Source organism: Calypte anna, chromosome 1, assembly GCF_003957555.1.
Source record: "Calypte anna isolate BGI_N300 chromosome 1, bCalAnn1_v1.p, whole genome shotgun sequence".
NCBI classification, from domain to species: Eukaryota; Metazoa; Chordata; class Aves; order Apodiformes; family Trochilidae; genus Calypte; species Calypte anna.
Window position 1 is genome coordinate 15,989,595 of NC_044244.1, and position 19,085 is coordinate 16,008,679.

Below are 19,085 nucleotides of genomic sequence, written 5' to 3' on the forward strand. Positions count from 1 at the left end.
TTAGAGAATTCATAGTCCATGTTAAATAGACCATTTAATTAATATGGTAAATAAGTTTGTCTTTACCACCAGTTTACTTTGGGAGACTCTGGTGATAATGTATTTGCCAGTTTGATAGTATTTTTGTATCAGAGACCATAGCTATTCTAGTAAGCGTCCAGTGAAGAAAGACAAAACTCAAAAAACAACAGCTGTAAAAGAGATATTGTTACTAAAAATGTATGAAACTCATATAACTATATTCAAAAACTTAATTTAAAAGCTGTTACCTCTACAGGAGGAAAAATATTGAAGGCATTTTCTTCGATGAACCTGGCTAAGTGCTAACAACAGTTATTTTCTCTGGTAGTCATATAAAGATTTTCTAAGATTGGTCTTTAATAGCTTTTTGATTTGAATCTTCTTAATATATTCACATTACACTGAGTGGTGCATTTGAGTTTGAATGAATGAGTTTGCATATTACTAAACTTGAAATGGGGACACCAGCTTTATGAAGTAAACCTCAAAAATCCTGAGGTTTGTAATAAAATTGTAGAAGGATTGAAAACTCAGACTATGGATTGTACTTAATTTGTATAAAAATTAGTGCAGAAATTTTCTAGCAAAAATATTTAAGCTATCACTGTATTTAATATTTACTCTAGTAATACTCTGTATTTATGTTAGGTTTTATTTACTCTAGATTTCATGATTTCTAGTTCTAATTTTAAGTGAATGTTGGTTTTATACCATAAGTTGCTTTAGTTATTGCTTTCTTGTTAAGTATTGGTGGTTGTATTTTTCTCAGTAAAACTTGTGTTGCAGTTCTGAGTAACTTGGTTCCTTATTCTTGCCATTGAAAGTGATAAACTGATTGAGAGTGATTTATTTAGGTTCTTTCTGAAACTAAAAAAAGAAGTCCTAAAGCATTATTAAAGATTAATCAGATAGTCGTAGAATCATTTTAGTTGGAAAAGACCTCTAAGATCATCAAGTCCAGCTATTAATCATAGAATCATAGAATGGTTTGGTTGGAAGAGGCCATAGGGATTATGTAGTTCCAACCCCCTGCATGGGGCATGTGCATCCCATGAGACCAAGTTGCTTTGGCCTTGAATGCTTCCACAGAGGGGTTGTCCAGAACTTCCCTGGGCAGCTTGTGTCAGTGCCTGACAACCCTTTTGGAGAAGGAATTTTTCCTTATATCCAATCTAAACCTCCTCTGGTAAAACTTGAGGCCATTTGCACTTGTTTTACCACTTGCAACTTGGGAGAAGAGATCAACACACTACAATGAATTATTACTAAGAATGCCATTGATAGTAGGTCTGATAATAGGTAATCTGATGCTATATCCTGATAATGTTTATACTCAGTTGCAGTTATGTCAAATATTTTGATGTGAGGAAAGGCTTGTTTATTTTGTCTTTGAGGCATTTGAGAGAGCCTTTAGTCCTTAGTCTTGCATAATAAGTATTTGATATTCCTTCTAGTGATGGATGTTTTTCTGCTCTGCTGATGATATCCAAAAACTACTTAGTAAAATGTTGTTAAAAAACTTTTGAAGATACAAACAATATGTATGTATAAATAGCTTGGTAACATTTTTTTGCATTCAAAACCGATTGCCAAAAAAAAAAGGTTCTAAGACATTCTATAACAACCGAAGTGAAAGGTGTTTTAAAGCTTAATAGGTATTGAAGCCCCTAGTTTTAGCACATAGATTCACATATTTAGAATAGGTTGAAAAAGTGAAGGTAGGAATTGAATATGTAAATGTTGAGAACATTCTTTCAGCCTTTCCAGCAGTGTAAGTATGATAAAAGTGTAATTTGCTATTGTCTTATTACTTTCTCACTCTGCAGTTAAAGCAGAATACTGTAGTGTTTTCAGCAAGATAAAACTTGGTTGTCAAACCGAGCCAGGAGTTGCACAACTGCAATTAAAGATATTTCAGAAGGGTTAGATGCTGGCCCCTGCTGGAATACAGGATTTCTAGTCTAAATTAGGAGTAATTTAAACCTTAGGTTTCTTACACCAGGTGGTTGTGTATGTCATATTAACACATTTTTCCCATGAAAAGTATCTATAAATTTATTCTGCCTTAATACAACAGCTTCTTTGGAGTATCAAGCACTAGTGGTACAGGAAAGCTATTTGGTGCTTACTTCTAACCTCATACATGACATAGTAATGTTCTGATATCCATTGTAAGAACAAATGTTAAATATGTCAGGGTAGTATTCCTTAAAGCTCAATGTCTTTATTGCCTATTAGTTTGTGTTGAAATGAATATTGTCCATGTGGAAGCAATTTCAGAGGTGTTTTTGGTAATAAAATATGTGACTGCTCATTGCTGACTTAATGTGAAAAAAGAAATTTTCCACTGGATTGCCAGTCCTACTTCAAATTGCTGCATAAGTTTATACATTCTCTATGTAACTTCCTGTTACTCTGAGTTTTGGTTGATCTACATTGTGGTTTCTTGCTCTTGGAGTCCGCTGTGCTTCACTACATCTGACATTTCAGTACTACATCTGCATTTCAGTAATTCACTGGCCCTTATGTATATATCGGGAACCAGAGAGAGCACCAGGATTTATTCACCATCCAGAGAGATGAAAGCTTAAGTGAAATGCCACCATAGTGAGGATGCATATCAGGTCATTGCTAAGTGGAATGGCTCTGTGAAATGTCTCTGAGACTGCTGGCAGTATCGGATCAAGAGAATATTAGGAGGTGGTAGAAAGTCAAGGGCAGAAAATGAACACTGTCATAGCACTTCATCATTTTATGTCGGATAAAGAATGTCAAGAAAAATAAGGCTGCTGAAGACTGGAATGGCAATTGAGATGCTGTCTGCAATCTTCTTGCAATAGCAGATCTTGAGACTATTTGAGGATGCTTACAAGAACTCATAAACTGAGAACTTTGGAAAGATGGGTCTTACCCTTGTAAGTATTTATCTCGTGATCTTAAATCCTTTTGTAGAAGGCATTAAATGCAGTTTCTCTTCTCTAGTGTTTTTAAATTGATATTGCCATGGCTTTATGGAATAATTCTTCCAGGCCCTAATCCTAATGGTATCGGGAATGGATTTAGTATTACTATGAGAGCATCAAGGTTATTTGGTCCTGGAAAAGCAATTGTCTCTCTATAGCTCCCTTTCTTGCCTTCCTTTTCCATTCTCTCTGGTGTGTCACAGGAAGTCTTCCAGCCCTTAAAATGGGATTTCATACTGGTTATTGCCTTCTTTCCTTTCTTTCAACATATTTACTGTGAATAATTAATTTTAAAACTGTTAAATTTGTTTTTTCAAATTTGTTGAATGCTGTATCTAAAATTTTTATTTTCATAGTATGATTGGACTGATGTTTTCAGAGCATTGTGTCATGGTGGTATATGAGGTAATTCCTCATATACAAAATTCCTGTTTGTTTATAAAGTATGAAAAGTTTTCAATTTAGCAGAGGATTTTTTTTCTGGAAATAGTGCCAATTTTTATGCAATAAGTGAATCTGTTCAAAATGTACATAAAACTGGATTCCTGAATGATGAGGCAGTGGAGCAGAGGGCAAAGAGTGGTAACTGACTCCAGAGAGCTGCTAGAAGGTTCTTCTCATACTTAAAGGGTTAGGGTTCTTCTCATATTTAAAGGGTTAGAAGGTAAACTTTTGTTTAATGTGCTTTATTTCCTTTACAAGACCATACTGAAACCTTGATTGCTGTAGTATGTAAAATAATTTGAGATAATTAATTGTGCTATGTATGACTTGTTACTCAGTTCCATGAGCTCAGTAGTCTTTGGAGATTTATGAATAGGCCTCATGCATTGAGGTTTTGAGGAGATAAAGTGGAGACACAACAGATTTGTGGTTATTCTGCTTAGAAAAGACTGAGTAAAACTAAAAGAATGACAAATTGCTGTGATAAAACGGTATTTGAACAATGTGTTGTAATTGGATTAACTGGATGCTTCTCCCACTCTCAGGCCCTTCATGTGTTTGGAGACTGATAGAATCAACCTTGCTGTCCTCTGGTTTACTAGGAATGCAGTACTGAAAAACCTCCTGGGACAGAGTGCTCAGGAATTATGAAGGTTTTCTTCAATTTGATAGATGAAGAGATTTTATTTACAGTTGTATGCTCTTGAACTTTTTGGATAATTTTTGCCTTACACTTTGTTACAAAGTTCTGCTGTTTCACTGGTTTTCGTTTTCTCTGCTTAAATATGTGCATGTTTTAAAACAATACAGTATTAAAATGGTTTTGTTTACCCATGTTTCAGATGATTTATGAAACTTACACAAATACAATTTGCATAAAAGCTCTGATACAAAGCAAAACCGACATTTTAACACTTTCTTGCAAGTTATAAAAGAATTTTTTAAATATTTCTGTATTTTTAAAAACCATTGTAAACCTTGACTAAAAGCTATTCAAAATAAGTTAACTCTTCTGTCATATGTAACTTAAATACCACAAATTGCATTTGATTGCTTTGATTTTTTTCTCCTATAATGCAAATCACCCAAAATGTAGTTTACAAGTACAAAGGGTATAGTTCAATGCTGCTTGAAAATTTCCATGACTTTTCACAGTAATACTCATCAGTGAAGCTGACAGACTCATAAATATGAACACTTTTCTGTGAAATATTTGATAATTGCATGGAATACTTTTATCCATGTGATTTGGTTGAGGAAGGAATGAAGAAGCTCTTCGGAATTAAAGTCTTGAAAATACTGAAACCCCAATTCCATCTTCTACATAAATCCAGAAAACATCATATGCTTTCCTTTGTGAAAGATCTGCAACATAAATGGCCCACTGAGCCACCTGAAAGTTTTGAGTTGCTTCAGGTTCTCTTTGAAGCATGCTTTCCTTTCACTTATGAAGTGCTCAATATATGCACACATACACATACAGAAACTTAACATAATGCAGAACATTTTTAGCATTATCTTAGTTTGCTTTGAGATAATCACCACTCCCCTTCTCAATTTCTAGGATTGTGTTCCTCCACTCCTACCTTGTTGGTGTGCCAACCTTTTGTCTAGTGAAAGTGTTTTGAAAGTGATGTGAAGTAGCTGAAGAGAGGGAGGACTGTGAGTAAGATAAGCAGTATTTGAATTTGATTTTACATATGATGATTCATTCTTTGCACCTTGGAAAAGGTCAAGAAGGTCCAAAAGTAAGCAGAGACCTGTGTTGTACTTATCCACAGTGCTGAAGACTTGGTACATCTGTACCAGTATTCCATGCTATGTAACAGTGTTAGTCTTAACTGCAGTGTAAAAGAAACCAGAAATAATAGGTGCTGAGTCTTAACAGGGTGTTTCCTGACTCATTGTTAAGTAAACTTCTTGGAGTCAAATCATATATTATCATGTTTCCTATGATTTGAAATATTCTGCTTTGTTTAGGAGCTCTCTGAAACCTTTTTATAGGTCTCTTCTCTTCCTTGCATCTTCTGTTTTGTACCACCTATCAGATTCCTCAGTTGGAATACAACCATTCTTTCTGTGTGGAAAGTACTAATTACTGCATTTTTAAGACATGCAGTTTTTAGACTCTGTTTATAGTGCTTTTGTTGTTGATCACTGTGAAGGATCAATGTATTCTGATAATTTGTAATCACTCTAAGATACATGCATATCCTTCTGTAATTCAGAAGGTGGTGGTTCTTTATTTTTTTAATTTTTTTTATAGTTTAAATATTTTTGAGATGTAATGAAACCACCCCCCTGTTTCTTCCACGTAGATTACATTACATCAAAGGAGATAATATAGATCTAAAATTTAGTGCTTTAAAAGCCATTAGCACTCTTTTGAAGCACTTGGCTAGATTGTATTTTTAAATTGTTCATTTTATATATGTCTCACTAAAGAAAAATGAACCATTCACAATATCTGAGCAGTTTTCTCTATTAATATATAATACAGTTTTTCAGGCCTAATTGGGCAAAGAAATCTGACTATTTTACATCTGTCTATTCACTTTAATCAAGGAGGAGAATCCATGTGAAAATAACTTGAATTGAATTGTTTGAATTATGTGTCATCTAGCAGTTCTTGCCATAATATATTGCTGTGTCAAGGGTCATTTAATAAAGTAGTGTATTTGGAGGCACTGCAACAACTGTAAGAAAAATGTAGATAATATTAAGAGGACAACTCATGCTTAGAAGGAAGGCAAATATATTTGTAGGACTTGTGGAATGAAGAGAATCGATAAATAGGGGGCCAGTGCCCTATGAATCACCGTTAATATTTTGATATTTTTGTGTTTGGATATCTATGTTAATTATTTATTAGGAAAAAAGCAATATATCAGCATCACTTGTTGGAATACTAATTTTTAGTTGAAGCTTGACTAATCCTGTAGTGAGCACTTAGTTCTGGTTTAGAGTTATATAACTGTTTCAATTAAAGACTATTTTTTCATGTAGTTATAATAGTAAAAACCCTAATGAACGTAGTTGAACTACGTCCAGATATGCACTTTCTGTGTGGCTTGTTAGTAATAGAGTTTATTCCTATTTTTTTTCTATAGTTGCTTAGCATAATAGGTGTCAGTGCTGGCATTTGATATCAAATATATGAGTGAGTGTGTCTGCATAATTTCTCAGTCTACTTTGGTCAAAATAAGGTTATTTACTTCTTTATTAGTCGGTTTTTAGCTGATTCTACCAGCATAATTAGTACTTCTGGCATTTCTCAAAGTGCAGTGACCTTGAGAAGATTACTAATGAGCAGCTGAGCACAGAGCTAGTTGGGTGATAGTGTATTTTACTCACTCTATTTAATGCCCAGTAAGGGCTTGGAACTGTGAACTAGATCCATATGTGCTGTAGAATTAATATTCTTCCAGATGCCATTTGCTGTTTCAAGAGGTGAGTGTACCCTGCCTGTTCTAGCTTCCTTTCACTTCTCTTTAAACTTAATAGTGGACAGTTAACAGTATTGGAGTATTTAAAAATCAGATTTAGTTGGACAGAAAAGGGTTTGCTTGCCACGTGCCTAGATCACGTTGCTGAATCAGGGCGTTGTGCAGTCAAAATGGGTAGCTCTGCTTTCTCTTTACCAACCCCCAATGTGCATTCTTGTCTTCTCTCTTTGGTCAGAATTAGCTTTTTTTTCTTTCACAGTGGATCAGCTTACTTGAACTGCCAGGAAAGTAGCCCCTTAATAAAATGAAAAGTTTAGCTTTCTACTCTTGTCTCTTGAATCAGTGATGAACAACAGTGCTGATGTGGGGATAGGAGCATGGTAAGGAATAAGGGAGAAGCAAGATCTCTCTTCAATGCCAAGTAGCTCTTAAGGCTGCTTTAGCTGTATTATTATTAAACTGCAACCTGCTTATAAGTCTTTGTGAATTCCACTTAGTTTTAGTTTAGCAAGTTAGGGAGCACTTATAAAAGCATCTCAACAGACAGATGTAGGGTATTGCAACCTGCTTTTTCAGTGTTTTTATTTTCTAGCACTGTCTTGAATAGCCATGATCATAATATACAACACTGTTCACAAAAATCAGTCCTCTTACACTGTTTCAATTTTGATTTCACTCTCTTCAATATATTGTCAGATTTCCTAGATAAATAAAAGACTTCATCTGCAACTTTGGATGCACAGTTGCATCCAGTAGACTTTTTGGAGAAAGATTTGAGACTGATAGAACAAGTTTTGTATCAGTAATTGTGATAACTGCGTATAAAGAATGTTTTCTGGGTTTCAACTTCAAGGCTAATTTAGAAAAAAATAGAATTGAGACACAAACTTACATAGTCCCCCTGAAAATACCCCTTAGGGAAAGCTTACTAAGTTTTGCTGCCTGTCTTTGCATATCATATGTAGAATTGGTTTTTACTATTACTTCTGTCATATTTTCTATAATCTTATCTTTTTTTAAGTAGTTCCGTTGATCTTTATAATCAGAATGTTTGAAGTTTTATCATTCTGATGGGATGGAGAATATAACTCTGGTCATATTAATGACCTCAATTGAAACAAAATTGTATTCTTTAAAATCCATTGTTATCAACACAGATAGCAAAATCAAAATTCTTATTCTCAGAACTGGCGCATATTGCATGTTTTAATAGTGTGGGCTGTGATTAAAATATCTGTAGTTTGATTACAGATGTATAATAGTAATAGTGCTGGAGATTTAACTTTTAAGGCTGTGTTAGCTGAGGAAGTAGGATGTACCATCAGTTTCATTTCTTTTAGATACTTTTAAAAAAAGTTCCTATCTATTTGAAGTGGAATAAGCCTAATTAAAGTTAGATTTCTCTGGCTGCGGTTAACAATTACTGTCAGAAATGAAAAGAGACATTAAGATTATCCTCATAAGTATATCCAATTCCTTAATTGCCTGTTATTTTTAGTTCTCTATCTGAGAAGTTTAATATTTTGAGTAATGGTATTAATTGCTCATAGTGTCTTATCAGTTTCTGTTTAAATAAGAAAAAGCTCAAGCCCTGAAATTTTAAGGTGTATTATTCGTTCAGACTTTTTAAAACTTTTAAGTTGTCTTCAAAGAAAGGACCATCCACTTAATGTGAATGTTAATACTAAATGGAAAAAAACCAAAACCCTCATAGTACATAAAGTATGTTTTCCTTTGGAAAAAACATACAAATAACATGGAGTCTATTTGAGAGTCTGTCATTTTGATGTAAAACTATGTGCGATTTTGTATGTTAGAATTTCTAGGGGTGTCAAAATTTATCTTCCGAAACTGAAACACTGTGTTTTAAGTCATTAAACATAAAGAAGGAAAAAAAGACAAACCCACAAACCCGTTGAAAAAGAAAGTAATCATATTTCCATTTGATTTAAAAATTTTATTTCATACTCCAGTTATCAGTATAAATTCAAGTTTGGATGACAAGGGAGAAAGAAAAGCTGTCATAGTTGTATTTGTCTACTACAGTTCTGCAGAGCTTCTGTAGCTGTCACTATGTAGTTTGAAAGAGCTTGCTTTCTATTTTTGAAAAGTGAAGTAGACTTTACTAAATTTAAGTAGGATTGTTGCATTTCTTTTATTTACAGTTTAGATATTAATGGCATTTTTTGATTATTCAAACTATTTTCAGATAAAGCTGGTTTTGTGTTTTATAGTTCTGTATTATATATTCAACTTATTTCTGTGGGCAAAGTATCAAATATCACTCAAGATGAGAGTTGGGTTGAAAATTTTCCTGGTGAGTTTTCATTTGATGAATAAGACAAATATTTAATTTGTTTTTCTTTTTGCTTTGAAAATTATTTTTCTTATTCCTTTGTGCTTATACTGATTTTGTAGTAAAAAAACAAACTCAAGTGTTATATTTGTCGAAGAACAGTTATGTGGTGTAATCTCCCTGACTTGTTTATCTGAAGTAATTTGATTCAGTTTTTATAAATGAAGAGTGAAAGCAAGGACATTTTCACCTGTATTAAAAGCTATTTCTGTCTCTTGTTTGGAGGCAAATTAAATATGGTAATAAGGGGAACAGAAAAATTAGACAAAATTGAAATTGTGGATTTGGATTAGGGGTATGTTAGTCTGCATTTTAAATTTAAAAAGGTAAATTATTTCTTCTGAATATAGCTTTACAGGAAAACTGTGTTAGATTAAAATACCTTTCTCTTTCTTCTGAAGAAGAGAAGGGGAAAAATCTGTTTGAAAAAAAACCAATAAAAAACCCTCCGTGCAAAATCCAGATTTTTAGAGGTCAGCATTACCTTTTAAAGGAAATAATAAAAGGAAAGGACTCTTATGTACTTAAAAGAAAATATCTTTGTTGTTCAGACTTGTCATGTTAGAAAATGCTCCTCATTTTTCAGTACATCTACCTAAGTCACTGTGCTCTGACTCCCAAAGTTGTCACTGTAACCTTCCAAAATGCCTATTTCAAAGCAGTGATTATCTCGTTTATCTCATATCATACTAAAGTATTTTCATTGAAAATTTAGAAAGCAAATGTCTGAAACCAAAGGCTTACTTTCATGTTCTCAGTCTACTCAATATTATATATTACTCTAGTACAAGAAGTTCTCACTGCTCTTAGGGCAAAAATGGTTTATAAGTGGTTTATACTTTCTTAAAACTACAGATTCCTGCTATCTAATGTTCTGTTTTTCACATTAATGTAAGTGGGGCTGGTTTGTTTTGTTCATTTATTTATTTATTTATAACTGCTTCAGGTACTTTAGATGCTTAATGTGGATTTTCTTCTCACCTATGGTTATGTATTTAACTGCTTTATATTAACTATTGTACAAAAAAACAAGCTCTAAATTTTTTACCAATAATAACCAAAGTAAGTAAATCGAAGGAGTCTTTTCTAGTGATTCTAGGTAGTTGAGTTTTTCAGCTAAATCACATATTTGTCTGTTTAGTCACGGTCTTTTTCTGTTATTGAAGTATTCTAGCTCTTTTCTTTGTTTTTTTTCTCTCTGAGATATGCTAAAGAGTACTTGAAGGAAATAGGATTTTTATTCCCTGTGTATACATACATAAACAAATAACAAAAGACCTAACTTGTTGTATAGGATGTTTACAGATGTACATATGATTAACGATGTGGATTTTAATTATTTTAAAAGTTTATTTTACATCTGAATTTGTATTTCTAAATTTTTAAAAGGCATCTGTCTTAAAATAACATGTTATTTCATTTCCAGAACTTTAAATATAAATTGATTTTGAAAATATGAATGTTACCTTAAAAGTAATGCATTTTTTGTTAATTCTGGAATCCCTTCTGTGGTTTATGTTGTGTCATTTTTTAAGGCAATGAAGAGATTTTAACTCATACTGTAAGAAGTCAGGAGAGATTAGTTAAAGATATTTTATTTGAACCTACAGACTGGAAATGTTGGGTTATGGGAATAAATGTAAAACAAGATCTTGAATAATGGTAGAAGCAGTGAAATTATATTGAAGAGAAATGAAAGGATTTCTGCAGATATAAAGATGCAAGAATTGTGAAGGAGAAAGTCACAATTAATGTAACTATGGGAGAGACTTGTAATCCAAAGAGAGCTGCATATTTTAGTTCTGGTTTGAGCACTTGTTTTACCTCTTGCCCATGGTTTCCGTATAGTTAGAATTAATCGTCTTTCTGTAGTGAAGCAGCACAGAGGTGCTTATGTTTTCAGATCTCAGTCTTCTCAAGCATGCATTCTAACAGCTTGGGAAATTAATGGGTTTTGGCATTCAAATATAAAAACCTTGTTTATTATGAAGTAACTTGCAGAAAGAAAAAATAAAAGAGGAAGAATTACTTAAGCAACAAAAGCATGCTGTACAAATGTCAAGAAGGTATCATTCAAATCCTGTTGTATAAGTATATAGCATCTGAAGCTCTAAGAGAAGGTTTTCAAATTAGGTGTATAAGAGCTTTAAACAAAGTTATAAAGAGCTTTTTTGTGTCTGTCTTCCTTTCAGTGAGTTACGTTGTTAGTTATTGATTTCAGAACAATTCCAGTAGAACTATCAGAAGTTCATATGCTGAAACTTTTTAATTTAAATAGGCTTTGCTTGTAGTTTAAATGCAATTTTTTTTAATCCTAGTAATAAAGTGCAAAATAATAAAGTAATTGGACTTGAGGATTTTTTGCTTGTTTGTAATTTGAGAAATCTGTAATTTTAAATTTCTGCCTCTGTGGAGAACAAATTATAAAGCAGATGTGAAAAAATAAGAACTGAAGCAAAATAACTAATAAAGGAAAAAAAAGTTTTTGCAAAACAGTTTCTATATGTTTAATTGCCTTATTTCACAGAAACAAAATATTTAATGCTTTTATAGCACATCAGTTTTGATAAAAGCCAGTACTGTGATTATTGAATTATGAGTTTTACTGTAATCAAGACATTTCTGAACTGATTTGCTTGTTCTACCTTTAGTTGACTATGAGAAAAAAGCTTACAACTTTTTACAAGTGTAACTTAATTACAAGAACATAGGAGAAATAAAATAGAGAAAGCGTATTATTATTTTTTTTTAATTGGTGGAGCAGGTTTTTTCCTATAGGTTGTACCCTGTGGTATTATTTCTTTACCTCAATGAGAAATATCCATACAGTATGTAAAAAAATGATTGAATCTCATGAATAAAGCAAGCCTTGTGGCTTTTTTTGCCACAGATGCAGTTTCATTGGGAAAATTGTAAATCACAGCAGATAAGTATAGTTAAGGAATGCACTCAACAATTAAGCTGCATATGTAGTGTGCAGTTGGATTTCATTCTCCTCTAATACCCTTCTTTTGATTCAATATATGCAATTTCTGCTAAAAAGTCCAAATAATGGATGTAAGACAATTTATTTTCTTACTGTTTCAAATAAGAAGTATACATTTTCCATAATTTTAACACAGCATGTTTGTATGTATGGACATGCATAGGCTTGATGCTTAAAAAATTTAAATGATAAGCACAAGCTAGTTAATTTAAATATGTGATTTGGGAGACAGGTACAACCTTTAATCTTTCATTTCCTGTTCTCCAAGCACTTTTTGGATTTCTCAGGAAACTGCCTTATCAGACATCCTAAGAAAATGCTCATCTGCATCCTGTGCTCATCATGCATATTGGATGCTAATTACTAGTCCCATAATTTGGTATCACATGCACTGCTTCTTCCTGGTAGTCTGTTTTGGTTGACAGCAGCAAAACTATTGAAGTGATTACTCAGAAAATAATTTGTTCTGAACGTTGTGTCCTTTATTGTTGCTAAAATAAAGTTTTGAGATGTGCCCTTATAAGAGTCCTGTTTGACAATAATGTCAAAAGAAGGCTTGTACCTCAAGAAAGTGGCTTATAACATTTTTAAAAGGTGTAAACTGTGTTAACTGGCAAGCTTTCTCACCTTTGTAAGAGGTTGCCAGCCTTTCATTGGCATTATGCAAGTTCTGTAGGACAAAGATCTGTTGGTGACACCTGTTTTACTTAGTTCAGTTTCATACCTTGTTTGGTGTTAGAGTTCTAAAGTAATAAAGATATTTTCTTATCTTTCTTGAGTCTTCAGTCTTCAGCCTATGAAGAACTGAGGTCTTTTGTCTAATTTGCAGCATGAGCTCAGAATTTTACTATTTTTCTAATAACTATCATTCTTAAAACCAGACCTATTTCTGTGTAGACATGTGCAGTAAGTTATACAGAGGAATTAGGGGCAAGATCTGGACTACTTAATCCCCATTAAGTAGTCCCCCCTACAGGAGGGGAGATTTCAATTAGAATCTAGTCTATTAAAAGACTGACTAGAAAATTTTACTGGCAGGCATGTAGGCCCACAAACAGAAGTCTCTCAGTGATTTACTGTTTTATGGAATCTGTAATTTGAAAGTAAGTATATGAAGTATTTACTCTTTTGTGATAGAATGAATGGAGAGTACTTGCAGGCTCGTATGTTAATTTTGATGAACATAAAAATTAATTCAAAGCAATCAAGTTTACAGTGGTTTTGGAGATAGCGATTTAACTTGTTCTCCAGGTTAAATGAGATCATAACATTCCCCATGTGCAGTAAAATTCTTTAGAAAATTAATAATAAAAGTAAAATGATTAATGCTCAAAACATCATTCTTACACAGATGTATAAAGATTTATCTTGCTTCCTACTGCATCTTAAAGAAAATTGTGGCTGATCAACTGAAAGCAAGTGTAGGATTATTAGCAGTGCTAAAACAGACAAGTCAACAATACATTGTGTGTGAGAACTTGGCTGGTAATCAGGGAATATTTGAAATGCAATAAGGTCATGCTTACCTAAGCCTGGACTGGTGAGATGATTGAGCTCTTTTCATTTTTCTTTTTAAATTTACCATTGTGACTGCATTATCATAAAGAAGGAAAGTTTATACTTTGGTGATTAATCCTTAGCAGCTCAAAAGCTCTTTCTATCAGATAAATAGATAATTAGGATTTTTTCAATGAGAGATATTGATGTGGTTATGTACACATTTAATTAGGTACTTGTTAGTGAAAGAATTTACATTTAAGTGCTCTATTATGTCCTGTTCTCCTTAGAAAAACATTACCTTAGTGCAGGAGTGACTACATAGCTATTTCATAAGGCTTTTTGAAAACTGAGACTGAGGCAGAGTATTTGAGATCTAGATGTGGAAATATTGCTGTGCACCTCTGCATGCAATCATATTCCAGTAATTTTGTAATTTGTATATTTAGCTGGTTACTTTTAGGTTAGGTCTGCCTAAACACCTAAAGTAAATCTCAACAAAGTAAACATTACAGAGAAAAGTATGTGTGTATTCTGATTTGTGCATGTCAGAATGATTTCCTTGCACCTCTGCAAGAGCTATATAATTTGAAACTGAAGTATAATAAATAAATTTACACAACTTAATGCTAAAAATAACAATTTTAAGATGTTCAGAGAATGAATGTTTCTAATTATTATAATGTTATTTTTAATACTATGTGTATGTAAAGAATAGTCAAAATTCATTGATGACCTTAGTCTGTTTTGGGCTTCAGCACTGGATCTTTCTTGTACCGTCATCCATTTTGTCCACTTCATTCCCTTCCTATGAATTACTCTGATTTTTACCTTATTCTGAGTGCCGATACATTATTTTAAGATAAAAAGCTAATAAACCAATTAAATGTCTGTTTCATTTAAAAAGTTTTGTTTGAAACAATGTTTTATTTAATATAAATGTTTTTGTATGAGCATGCTTAGTGTAATGAAACTTAGCGTAAAACTGTCAAGTTCCATATAAAGACTGAGTATTGCTATTGCTGTAAATAACAGATTTAGAGAAATTCTGAATGCAGGTTGGTTTTTTTGTTGGTTGCATTGGATCACAGATGGACATCGATGGCTACTTAGATGCACTGAGAGGGTTACTAGCTACTGTAGCAATATCATAAACAAATTTTAATAATGTCATACATTTTTAGTATTTTAGTTTTCCTTCAGGACACGATTTCTTTGGAAATAAAATTCTCCTTGAAGTTAAAATTTTCTAGTTCTTCAATGCAAAAATTTGTATTGGATGATTCCACTGGTCTCTAATGGCAGATGTTTTTGCTCATGATCTGTATTGAAAAGGTGAAATTTGAGCATTTTTTAAGAAGAAATGAAATGCATCTAAATGAGAGAGACCAAACACAATCTTAACATTTGAACAACTTCCGCCAAAATCATCAACTAGGCTTACTCTCGTATTAAAACCCAATTTTATCGGAAGCATCTCATGTTTATTTTCTACTGTTATCTGAAAAAGTAATCTGTAAGTAGTTGTAAGTAATAATTTTGTAGTTATCTTTCATTTTATCCTTGTATCTCTGCCTTTGGGAGTTGATCAAGTTACAGCTGTTAGGAAAAGTTACTCATTCTTTTTGCACTGTGGGATGTTTCAGCAGCATGGACTGGGAATGGGTAAAGAACAGCTAATACCATGCTTACAGCAGTGCACATATTCCAATCAGCATGTCATCGACTCCATACTACAGCAGTTTTCCTCCAGGCTACTATTTTACTGTCTTTTACAATTGCACAGATAACACAATAAATATCTCCACAGGAAACTGAAGAAAATGAGAAACATTGCTGTGAGACTTTGTAATCAGGAAATTTGGTGCAGTTACCTCTTTTTCCCCAGATATTGATACACACTGGCATTCTGGTTTTCCCCATATTCTTGTTATTACTGTCCATTCAGATTTCACTCATTGAAAATAAATTGAAAGTTACCTAAAACCAGAACTTGCAATTTTCTTTTCAAGCACAAATCTTAAAATAATCTCATGTACTTTTGAGATGGTTAATTTTGCTTTATCTCTTGTTTGTCCTGAAATCCTTTCCACTCTTTCTTTTTTAAACATCTCTACTGTGTTTACTTTTTTCTCCAAATGAACAACAGCAACATGGGTTTGTTTAAGGGTAACATGCAGTCTGATTGCTTTTCCCTTTAAAACTGTACAGGGGAGGAAGCATTTTGCACTATGAATTAATGATAATAGGAAAGCTGTTATTTTGTATGTTATTCTGTCAGTCAAATGTTCATGTTCCTTAATTGGAGCTTGTCAAGGATGTCACAGCCGTGTGGAAAAAGGTCAGTCAGATATTCACAGTCAGTTTTGAATTTCCTTAATAAAGAGCAGCAATGAAGGTGAATTGTAACAACAGCAACCACTGCACATTACTGAGCACTCCCTTGTTTGGCGTTTGTGATGTTGTGTTTTGTTATTAGACTGTCTGGATGGCTCCCACAGTGTAGCCTCATGTTCAATGTGCAGCACATTTAAATCAAAGAGTAGCAGTTAATAAAATAGATACAAACCCAAACTTCTCATCTGATCTGATATATCTTTTAATTGATTTACTCTTTGAAATAGTTTTTTACAAAGTTTTAAGCTAAAGTTTGAGCCAGCTGTTTTACACAAGGTATATACTGTATAGTATATATTTGAAAAACAAGTCTGACACATTTAACTAGACTCTTTACATTTTATTTCAAATCTTGATTATCTGACATTAGAGGGGATGACTTAGTTATGTAGGAGAAGCACAATGAGAATAAAAATTGGACTGGAAGCAGCTTATATTAAAAGAACATACAAAAATTGCTGAATGTTTACTTTATGTTTAAGAGGTTTCTGAAAATGTTGGAGATCAGTCGGTACATGCCAAAGAAAAGCATGTGATTCTTGGATGTCTCTTCTAAAGGGAAAGAGAGAGAACAAGAAAGCTATGAATTCTTCATAAAAGTGCTGGATTTATTTCTGTAATAGTTGAGCTTGTGGCTCTGTGATGTTGTATTTAGAGACTATGGGTTCTTTAAGTGAAACAATCTTTTAAGTGCAAGATCCTAAATGCTGTCTGTCTACAGATTTTGACTTACAGGATCACCCAAAGTGGAGCAGGAAGAACTTGATGAACAGCGCTTTTCTATCTAATACTTTTTTTTGTGTGTTTGTTTGCTGGTTTTTGCCCCTTGAAATTATGAGAATTCTACTTAGGTGTGAAAGATGCGACACAAATTCACTATTCTATGTTCTTATCAGAAGAGCCTGTCCTGACATCCTCTTTGTGATTGATGACCATCCCTATGATGAAAAGTATTTGAAACCACTGAAAGATGTTTCTTTAGTCTACTTTCTGGGAGAAAAAAAAAATTGATATTCCCACCTTACTAGAACAGTTAGAATATGTTTGTTTCCAAAATATTAATGTTGGAGCATCTTTACTTGCCAGGTTGCTTCAGCCTTCTTTCTCAAACTGCTTATGTTTTCTCACAACCTGTCATTCTTGCTTGCTGCAGATAATTCAGCAACAGGAAGGGATGCCTTTTGATAGATATTTAAAGTTTCATTTCAGTTTAGACTTCCACAGTTTAGAGGTCTGCAATCTGAGGCAATCATTCTAAACTCAAGTTATAGCTAATACTGAGAAACAGGATTTTCTTTGGATGTGATTAATGTGATTTATTTTAGGTTTCCATTATAGAACAAGAGCGCTAATAATCCATCAGTAATTCTTTCTCTGTGTTGGCTGTGAAGGGAGGTGGCAACACCCACCTTCAATGATTAGGTGTATTTTGAACTTTTTTGTTGGCTTGAATTCTGGTATTAGAACATAATGTGAAATAGTTGGTTTCAAAAGAGAGACAAAAAAGAGGCAAGATTAGAAAGATGAGAAAGGGAAGATAAAAAACCTTTTTCATTTTTTAGCTTTTCATAACCACCTGTAGAAGAGTTATTGTGTTGGTGCTCCTGTTTATAACTTCAGAAATGTGATAGCAGTATCATGAAAAGAAAAGGTGCTTACAGGCAGGAAATTTGCAAAGGAATGCACTAGCAAAGTGGTAATCTCATTCTTTCAGCAGATCTTTGGTGAAGGAAGGCTTGAAGACTGCTGCTTTCAAGGGGAATAAAGTTCAATATATGTGTTTTAGATAAATACGAAGAGCTCTGCTTCACTTATTTTTAATCTGCAGAAATAGAGAGGCAGAGAGAGAATGAGTTTACTCCTGTTTGCAATGCTTAAAATATTAAACTTAAAAATACTACCTGGACTTTTTTTCACTGGAGCACTGATTTATGAATATGTAACAAATAAGACCTGTATAACTGCAAGACATTTTTGTGTTAACATGTATAGCATATACCAAAAAATTTGGTCCTGGGTAGAACTTACATTGTTCATATTCTTCTCTATGCAGAAAATTATTTAACTTCTAAATTAATGGAAATATTCATGCTTAATTTTAATTTCTGTACTGTTAAAAAGGTCTTCTCTGCTGAAAATTGTCATGTTTGCTTGTTTAAAATCTCAAGGCACATCAGATTGAATTTGAGGCTGGAAGTGGATAGGTAGGTACTAAATACTGGGTTTTTTTCCCCACAGGTTCTTATAAAACCCTGTCATCTTAAATTAAATTTCTTGTCCGTAGTCTAAAAATTTTCAGTCTTTCCCTAAGTTTTGTGTGTAGTCTTAGTAATTTTTCTGTTAGTGAACTTAGTAAGGACATGCTGATGTTAATAGTAATTCACTCTTTCAAGTGTGAAATGTTTAGAATGAGGTAATTTTTTTATATATTAATTCTGGTCAACCAGGCATGATTTGACATTTTCACAGTCTTCAAGAAATTAAGTATTAATTAACGTTTAAATCCATTAGATGACACAGTTGAGCAATAAATGATTCATTTAGTTCCTGTTAAAGTAAATGTGTGTTGAAGTTTCTGACTAGTTATTTTCTAGATAAGTGATGGTTGTCTTTGTTTTCAGTTACTTTCCTCATCCGTGCTTTATTTATTCTGTGCACTTCATTAACTTGTCTTTCTCTGTCTTTTTCTGAAACAGATGAAGAAGAAGTGGAAAATTTTGATGTTTCCAACCTGCCTGAAGAAGTACTGCAGAACATAGAAGCTGACAGTTACTGGTGCATGAGCAAGTTGCTTGATGGCATTCAGGTAAATTGATGTTTCTTGTCTGTAAGTAGTGGAGAGAACTGATTAATGTCATGGCTTTGAATTACTTGAAGATTGTGGAGAAAACAGAACATCTATGAAAAACAAATTCTCCCATTTGACAAGTTTTGTGTAATTTTGAGAAAGGAAAAATTAAAAACAAAACAGTGCT

General features: G+C 33.0%; 1 protein-coding gene across 2 annotated transcripts in view; it reads left to right on the forward strand.

Moving 5' to 3' along the window:
- TBC1D22A (TBC1 domain family member 22A) overlaps positions 1-19,085 on the forward strand; it is a 161,524-nt gene that overhangs the window by 38,175 nt on the left and 104,264 nt on the right. For both annotated transcript variants that reach the window (XM_008492980.2, XM_030461184.1), the window contains exon 9: positions 18,807-18,916. In XM_008492980.2, the coding sequence (XP_008491202.1) occupies positions 18,807-18,916 (110 nt within the window). The remainder of the gene's footprint in view (positions 1-18,806; positions 18,917-19,085) is intronic.